Source organism: Perognathus longimembris, chromosome 10 (genome assembly GCF_023159225.1).
Source record: "Perognathus longimembris pacificus isolate PPM17 chromosome 10, ASM2315922v1, whole genome shotgun sequence".
Classification (NCBI taxonomy): domain Eukaryota; kingdom Metazoa; phylum Chordata; class Mammalia; order Rodentia; family Heteromyidae; genus Perognathus; species Perognathus longimembris.
The window spans coordinates 44,585,809-44,594,782 of record NC_063170.1 but is presented as its reverse complement, the minus strand read 5'-3'; the positions used below and the strand labels follow the sequence as shown (position 1 = coordinate 44,594,782).

At 40.9% G+C, this 8,974-nt stretch overlaps 1 protein-coding gene across 1 annotated transcript in view; it reads right to left on the bottom strand.

The window, feature by feature from the left end:
• Positions 1-2,717: 2,717 nt before the first annotated feature.
• LOC125358655 (ubiquitin-conjugating enzyme E2 E2) overlaps positions 2,718-8,974 on the bottom strand; it is a 223,539-nt gene continuing 217,282 nt past the window's right edge. The window contains exon 6 of the mRNA XM_048355951.1: positions 2,718-3,252. Within this exon, the coding sequence (XP_048211908.1) occupies positions 3,155-3,252 (98 nt within the window). The 3' untranslated portion in view covers positions 2,718-3,154. The remainder of the gene's footprint in view (positions 3,253-8,974) is intronic.

Sequence of the window (8,974 nt, the reverse complement as noted above, 5' to 3'; positions counted from 1 at the left end):
TAAAATATGTGCCCAAAGGATGTAATCCCACCCTCTTACTGTTTTAGACACTTTAAACATCTCTTGGTATACAGAATGCCAGGTATCAGCCAGCTTAAGTTCTCCAGAGCCACAAGGCAGCACCAACCAAAGCAAGGATTACAACCTAGCAGCCCAGCAAGGTCCTTATACAAATTCTAGAAGAGATCACTAGGAGTCTTTAACTTCTAGTTCCTGCACAGAGAATAGGATATGTTTCTCTCCTCCATTTCTCACCAACCCTGTAATATTAAAATAAATCCTTGCTAAAACTTAAAAGATAAAAGAAGAGTGCATGATAATCCTATGAACAGTAGCACATTCTATTTTGGATTTGCCACTTAAAAAACAAAGGAAACTGAAATAAATATTGTCTGTAAAAGTTGATGTTAGTATTGAGGGTCTGTTTTAATTGGTTAAAAGTAAAAAACCAAAGGCTGACCAACAAAATTTTATTTTACAGAGGTTAAATGCTTTTAGGAATGAGTTTTTAAAACTAAGTAAAAATAACTTTTGTGGTAAAAGTCTATAATCAATAAAACATTCTGATAATTAAAATATTAATCATACTAATTGCATACATTTTATGTGGTCTGTATCAGGGTCAGGAAAATACATCTAGGGGCAAAATCTGCCTACTGCTGCTTTGGTAAAATTTTGCTGGAACCAACTTATGCCACTCATTTATGTACTGTGAGTGATCCCTTTTGTTACACAATTATAGAATTGATTAACTTTAAGAGACCACAGAGTTCCAATATGCTGGAAATTGCTTTCAAATAAAACAAATGGGAAAAAAATCACTATAAAAATACTCTGATTTAAAACAAGCATTTTGAATATTTAAATATATTTCCTTTAGGATTCCTTTGTGTGTATGTGTTGTACCGGTTTTGAGGCATTCAATTCAGGGCCTGGGCTTTTCCCTGAGCTTTTCTTTCAAGGCTAGTGCTCCACCACTTGAGCCACAGCTCCACTTATGGCTTTTTGGTAATTAACTGGAGATAAAGAGTCTCATGGACTTGCCTGAACTCCACAGCTATCTTCAGATCTCAGCCTGCTTAGTAGCTAGGATTACAAATGAGAGTCACTGGCGTTTGGCTTAGAGGATTCGTTTTTAACCCCTGAGGATCAACAAAATTTCATCTCTTAAAGCAACTATTTAAAATGTGAGATATTCTGAAATGAACGATTTACAAATCCAAGTCATTACCAGCTACTTAACAGTTACTTAATTGGAGTTCCGGTGGTGGCAAGCCACCTGTCTGCTCCAATGCCTGCACAATGAAGCTGTCTGAGGGTCAAGCCAGGCAGATAGCCTGTTAAGGAATGTGTGTTCATGACTGATACAGGTGCTCTTGTTTCTGTCACCAAAATTAGTGAGCTGAACTTAGTGGCTCAAGCCTGTTACCTAGCTTTTTGGGAGATAGAGACTTGGAAAGGTGGAGACTGTGGGATTGTGGTTGTCTCACCAGTGGCTGGGTATAGTAGCAGTTGCCTGTCACCCCAATCATCCCAAGCAAAGCTACAGGGGGGAGAAGCACAATGGCTAGAGGCAGTGGTATATACCTGTCATCCCAGCAGAACAAGTAAGCATAAATAAAAAGATTGAAGTTTACCATCCAAGGCATAAAATAATATACTGTCTCAAAAATAACCAGTTAAAAGGGGGTTAGAGGTAGAGTGCCCACTTAGCAAGCAAAAGGCTTGATTTCAAATTCCAATACTGCTTCCTGCCCCCACACAAAATTGGAGGAAAAATAACAATAACAAAGATGTTATATGACAATCACCATGAAACTTTAAGAGGAAAAAGAAGAGAAACAAGCGTGAGAGTGGTTAAGTACAGGGATCAGCTCAGGCTCCACTTTACATTAACCGCTATTTGTGGAGTCATATTTGAACTGCTGAGTGAAGAAGGGTAAAAGAGCAAAGGTTTCAGCCAGTTGTAAAATGATAGTGATCTTGGGCTGGGAATGTGGCTTAGTGGTAGAGTACCTACCTAGCATGCATGAAGCCCTCGGTTTAATTCCTCAGCACAACATATACAAAAAACAAAAAACAAAACAAAACAAAACAAAAAAAACAACAAAAACCAGAAGGAGAGCTGTGGCTCAAGTGCTAGCCTTGAGCAAAAAGAAGCCGGGGACAGTGCTCAGGCCCTGAGTTCAAGCCCCAGGACTGGCAGAAAAATAAAATAGTGATCCATTGAAACAACCGTAAAATCATCAGGCTCTTGACAGCTGGAGATATTTCACATGCTAAGGAACTCCACTACGAAGAAACTTTAAAGTCTAAGATGAAAACCCCTGGACACCCTAGTTGAGTTAGGTAAGGCAAGCCTCACTGCAGGGCGATGCAGGTCACCAGGACACAAAGCAGCTGCCCGGGTGCCAGAGGTGTAGTTATCAGCCACAGTGATTTATTGAGTGCTTTAATAATACAGGTGCACATCAACCGATCCACAGTCCAAAGTGGCAGGTCCCTAGGAAATTTACAAGCACTTTAAGTAAATCAAAATACATATTATTTTGTTCAATCCAACAGTCTTCTGCAGGGGGACAGAAGGCTAGTGATAAACAGGGTCTCAGTAATGCACAGTGATTCTGATTGAAGCTTTTGTACAAAAACTTGTTCCCAGTAGCATGCACCCACCGATAAAGACTTCAGTACAAAAAATTAACCCTAAGCACTACAGGTAAGTAGAAACGAGATATAATTTTGAATGCGTTTTCCCGAAGATCACATAAAAGAAAACAATCAAAATAAAACAAACAACAAAAACCAAAATGACACACAGTAATACAAAGCTTTGTAAGAAAGCTCTTACGATTACAGATTCAACATTGTTTGCACTGAAAACAAAGGTTCCCATCTACATTGAGATGGGGGAAAATATCTCAAATCTTTCAAGTTAACAGAAATCAAAAAGGAAAGAAAACTAGGGAGAAAAGGAGGGAGAGAGAAAAGGGGAAAGAGAGGGAGGAGAGGAAGGAAAACGACATACCATCTCAAAACAGTTCAAAATTTAATAAAAACAGGAAAACCAGAACGGAGGAGTGGAGGGGTGGGCAGGGATACGATGCACTTGGTGAGTGTGCTTGCACAGGCCGGCGGGGGTGCAGCGGGCAGGCCCCTAGGTCGCGTACCGCTTGGTCCACTGTCTGGCCATCCGGTCGTGCTCCGCTCTGTTGGTCATGTACTGTGTGGCAATGCTGCCCACCAGAGGGTCGGCTGCAAGGGAAGCAGAGTCAGGAGTCAGCATGTAACAGAGGCAGGCAAGGGGGTCAAGAGAGCTGGTCCCTGCTCTGCTGCTCTCAGATGGGGAATGCCATTGCAGCACAGAAAGCATTTCATCCACACAGCCTGTCCCCAGAGTCCTGTCTTCTGCCCTGATTCTCATCAAGTCTCTCTCTCCTGGTTCCCACCACACCCTTCCATAGTTCCTTGGCTCTTCCAGTCCACGCTTGGCTGAGACAACCTGAGCGGGCTGTGGGGTGGGGAAGCCAGGGTGGTGAATGTGATCTCTTCTAGTGAGAAGTCTGGATGGCCCAGGCAATCCCTTTACCCTGGGTTAACAACACTAGTGATGTCTCTCAGCCCCTCATCACCTGCTCTGAGGGAACATTGAGGGGCTCCCTCAACACAGCCAAGCAGCAGCTATTACAGAACATGAACCAGGAGGTGGCTTACTTCTTCCAATCAAAATCTGCATAGCTCGTTATTACAAAAATACTGATGGATGGCAGCAACAGATGACATGCATCATGATTTACTGCGTCCTAAGACAGCACAATCACTCAGGACTCTCTGAGGAGCTGGCATGGCAGAGGAGCAGAAGGCAAGACCTTTGCCTGCATGGAGCTAGAGGCCAAGCCTTAACACGTGGGGGCTCTACACAGAGAAACCTCACTACCATCAATGTTTGGGGGAAAAATGAAGAAAATGGGTTCCTGAAGATAGCAAAAGCTTCCATTTGAGCTACTTCTCCAGCCTAGCTCTTTGCTAGTTATGCAGGGACGGAGTCTCAGATTTTTCTGCACAGGTGGGCCTGAATCTTGATTCTCTTGATATCAATCAGCCTCCTGAATAAGTAGGATTACAGGCATGAATCATCAGTACCAGGTCCCTTTAATTCCTTAACTTCATTTATTTGCCCTCATTTTGACTTCCCTTATGTTTGGTGTTGAGAACGTATTTAAGCAGAGAAATAAAAAAGCCAAAAGCCAAAAGAAAACAAAAGCCAATGTTAAATACCGAGAAATAGAGGCTATGGAAGTACACTTTATATGGAAGATTTGGAGACTGTAGATTCTCAGTGTTACACCTTCTTAGTACTAAAGGTGTTAACAGTAGGGTGATAACACATTTTAACTGGTCTTCTAATGCAGATGCCAGTCCCACTTTTTTTTCTTTTCTATTTTTCCTCTAGCAGAAAATGAGGAGGTATCAGAGGCTAACCCACTGAGTGTCACAAAATAAGCAGGGTGCATATTCAGTTCCTAAAAATACAAACATGGACATCTGACTCCCTTCTTTAAAAATCCTTGAACTCATGCACCCTCTTGAGATTCCCAATGGCTAGCCTAAGTTTCCTAGAATTGGGCTAAGGTTATTTCTACATTCCTTATATCACAAGAAACCCCACAGTCTACCCAGTATATTTGTTTGTTCAGAACTGCTGTGTCTTTGCCTTACTGTGACTCTTCTCCCCCACTTTACCAAATGTGGAAATGGAAACCTTTCCACTTAAATCACTCCAGCCAGAACAAGAAGGTTTAAACTGGCAATACTGAAGGTAAGTACAAAATACTTGGGAATTGGTCAAGGTACTTTAAAATACCATGCTTAACAGTATGATAACCGTCTAGGTGCTGTTCAAAGTAAATGCACCATTTTACATTCTTACTAGCAATGCCTAAGTGTTCCAATTTCCTACATCTTCACTAATATTTCTTAGTATCTGTGGATGCTAAATTTTGTTTTTAGTGCTGAGGATCAAACCTTGGGTTGCATGAATGCAAGGCACACATTCTACCGCTGTGCTAAAATGCCAGCCCAATGAATGCTAAGTTTTAAACAGGAAACAGTTTATGCCTATTTGTCTTACTCCCATTGGTTACCTAGTTAAAATGTTCTTTTAAATAATGATTGTTCTTTCCAGTCAGGAACAAATAAATAAATGCTCTTAAAAATAAAAAAATACTTTTTAAGTCCATAGTAATCAAATATAGTTAGTTACCCAGAGTAAACTAGAATTCTAAAGTACCAAATTCACTTTTACACAGTCTTGTCTGCTCACCCTCTTCTTCACTGGCCATGAGCTGTTTGTGAGAGCAGTGTGCACACAGAAGCCAGGATCTAGACACCAGCACACATATCCAGTCATCTCTACTGCACTAGGGAGTCTAGACTTGAGCCCAGCAATATAAATACCTTGGCTCAGGGCCACAGCTGGACATGAGCCTCTACCTACTCCTGACTGTTGGAGATCTGGTCAAGGAGCTGGGGAGGCACATGGATGCTCTCCACGTGGGAGAAGGGCTGTCCACTGATGGCGTGGGCATGGGCTGAAACCTTGCCCTATTCCTCTCATCTAAGGCTAAGTCATGGAATCTTCTGTTAAGCTGGAACCAACCACAACTCCCATCAAAGAGGGCACTTACTTATCCCTTTAAGTGTGCCATCTCTCTCCTCTCCTTAGGATTAAACAGCACCTCTTTTCTAGTCTTATACCCGCAAACCAGCAAATTGTATGGGACACCACAGGTGACCATGGAGAAAGTGTTAACTGATAAATAAATTAATGAGTAATCAGGCCCACTGGTGAGATGAACTCTGTTCAGTGACTCTCCAAGCCACTGCTGGGCATGGTAGTGTTTGTGATGTTGGGGATGGCTTCATTTTTGGGAGTTTAATATTTATTCTATGCTCTATGCATAAAGCAGACAATATAATTCATTGTCTTAAACCTCTTGCTTTGTTTTCCAATCCCTTGCAACTGTCTCCTTTTTTGTGTCTAAAGGTTTCAGTTCTTGTAACTTATAAAGATTCTTGAACTTTGTTTTCAGTATTCTCCTACTTTACTGACATTCTGTCTAAACTTGAATCTACTTGAATTAACTCCATGAGCAACCTCTTCAACCACCCAACCAAACTTCATATATACTGCTTCTACTTGAATTAACTAAACTTGAATTAATTCCACAAGCAACTTGTTCTACCACCCAACCTAACTTCATACATACTGCTTCTTCCCAGGCCTCAACCGTGGCCAGTTCAATTTCCAGGATTCAAACTCTTACTGTGTCCCTAGTGCCAGGTAAAGAACTACGTCTAAACAAACCTTAATATATCATAGGCAGTAAATTGTTAACTGTTTTCTATTTTCCTTCTGGCAGAAAATGAGGTACCAGGTGCAAACCCATTGGGTATCATGAAATGAGTAGGGTTCACTGGTCCTATTTTTTCTAACCGTGCTTGTCAGTCTTTTTGCCAATTTTACCTCACTGACATTCAGGTTTCCCTCCCCACTCCTCCCTAACCTCCCCATTACCCTTCACTTTCTTTTTGAGACAGGATTTTGCTATATTATTCCTGACTGGCTTGAAACCTACAATCTTCCTACTTGAGCCTCCTAGATTTAAAATTACTATTGTATGTGTGTGTGTATATGTGTGCACACACATGCACGTGCTTGCACACTGGTCCTGGGGCTTGAATTTAGGGCGTGGGCACTGTCCCTGAGCTCTTTTGCTCAAGGTTAGCACGCTACCACATGAACCACAGTTCCACCTCTGGGTGTTTGGTGGTTATTTGGAGATAAAAGAGACTCATTGACTGTCCTGCTTGGGCTTTGAACTGCAATCCTCAGATCTCAGCCTCTGTGTATAGTTAGGATTTTACAGGCATGAGCCACTGGCACTGGCTAAAATTATGATTTAATGTCTATCTTTAATTCTTTCTACAAGATACATCATTAAAGATAAGAAAGTGTGTTACAGGAGCCTGGTCTCCTGGTTGGGATCATGCAGACCACTAACAGTAGGAAGGATTATTCCCACAGTCACTTACAGGGGCTTGAACTCATGGTAAGATAGCCCAGTATTCACTCAAGTCAGCAAAACCATGAAGCTCCTTCCCCAAGGCTTCCTCTTTTGTGTGTGTGTTGAGGGCTGAACGCAGGAAGCTAGGTTCTTTCCCCTCCCACTAACCTATATTTTACCCCACCCCCCCTTCACATTTTTTTTTTTTTTTTTGTATGTGTGTGTTGGTCCTGGAGCCTGAACTCTGGGCTTGGGTGCTGTCCCTGAATTTCCTTTGCTCAAGGCTAGTGCTCTACCACTTGCGCCAGTGTTACCTCCGGCTTTTTGGTGGTTAATTGGAGATGAGTCTCACAGACTTTCCTGCCTAGGCTGGCCTCAAACCATGATCTCTGGATTTCAGCCTCCAGAATAGCCAGGATTACAACTAGTTGTAAGCCACCAACACCAGAAACCAGATTTTTTTTTCTCCTTTTTTGGAAATGCAAAAGCCACTCTTAATTTTGCATGAACTAAGACAGGTTAAGACTCTAATTTTTAAATGCTTATAAGGTGGGCACCGTCACAGGTCCCTAAATGCACCTGGAATATTCTTGAAGGCTGAACTTTGGTGGTAAAATTGAATGTGGCAACATGCACCAAACGATATTTAAATTCTAAAATAGCTATTTTTATAGAAGCCTTATGAAGTTTAATTCGACCTCTTGCCCTGAGAGATTTAATGAATACTTAAAACATCTCCACCCATTTTTCTATAATTGGCTACATTTGTTCCTGGTGTAAATATGCTGACTAGATTTGCATAGTGATTATATGTCTAGAACTATATTTTTTGAGGTAGGAGGGAAAGAGGCTATGAATGAGAACACATTTATACCTTCATAAACAATTGTCTTTTTACTTGTAAAAGTATCAGTTGTTCTTAGGAATGAAAACACACACACACACACACACACACACACACACACACACACACACACACACAGATTAGTGCTGGGGATCAAATCCAGGGATATGTTCATATTAGGCTGGCATAGTATCATTGAGTCACATTCCAACTCTTTATATTTTAATTGGAGTCAATGTTGAAAAATGAAAGGAAGAAAGGAAAGAAGGATGAAAGACAAAGAAGGAAATAAATAAATAAATATATAAGCTGGTCATGACAGATAGGGCTGCCATGACTAGATTCTATTTCTGGAGGCAAGTATGTAAATTTTGATTAAAATAGGAAATGAAAATTAGCTTAGTAATTTAAATCTAATTTTCATTTTCACTAAGTTCAAATCTCTTAACTATCTTTTGACACAAAAAGGCCCTTAGGGGAGGGCAGGAAGGGGAAGGGAGAAGGAGAGAGAAAGAAGAAGGAGAGTGTGTATGTTGTGTGTGTGGTGGTGGTGACGGGTACAAGGCAGAAACACTAGGATGTGTAATGCCTTCCAGGCCCAGTGGCTCTCTGAGATGGTTTGCCCCAGGAGTGATATTAAGTGCTTAATCAAATGCACTTGGATCCTTTCAAAGGCACATGATTCCACTAACAAGCCAAACTTCAACTTATAATGAAGTTATAAACTAAAACAAAAATGAATAATTATTTCTCTAGGGATAATGTAAGAATTAAATGTTAATTTCATTAGCTTGTTATTTTAATCTGACAAAACTAAGGTCTACAGAGCTCAGCCCTTACCCACAGCAAATCATCACTTTATATGTGTGTTGAGACATTACTTTTCCCGTGACTTACTTGATGGAACTCATTGGAATTTTTTAGATGATACTAAAAATGAATCAAGGGAATGGGGATGTCCATGTAACTTGGTTTTGCTATTTGAACTGGGGCAAAAATAACATTTAGATGAGTGCATTTTAGTGAAGAGTAGTTTTGAGACAGGCATGTTAGTATGTCTATCCTG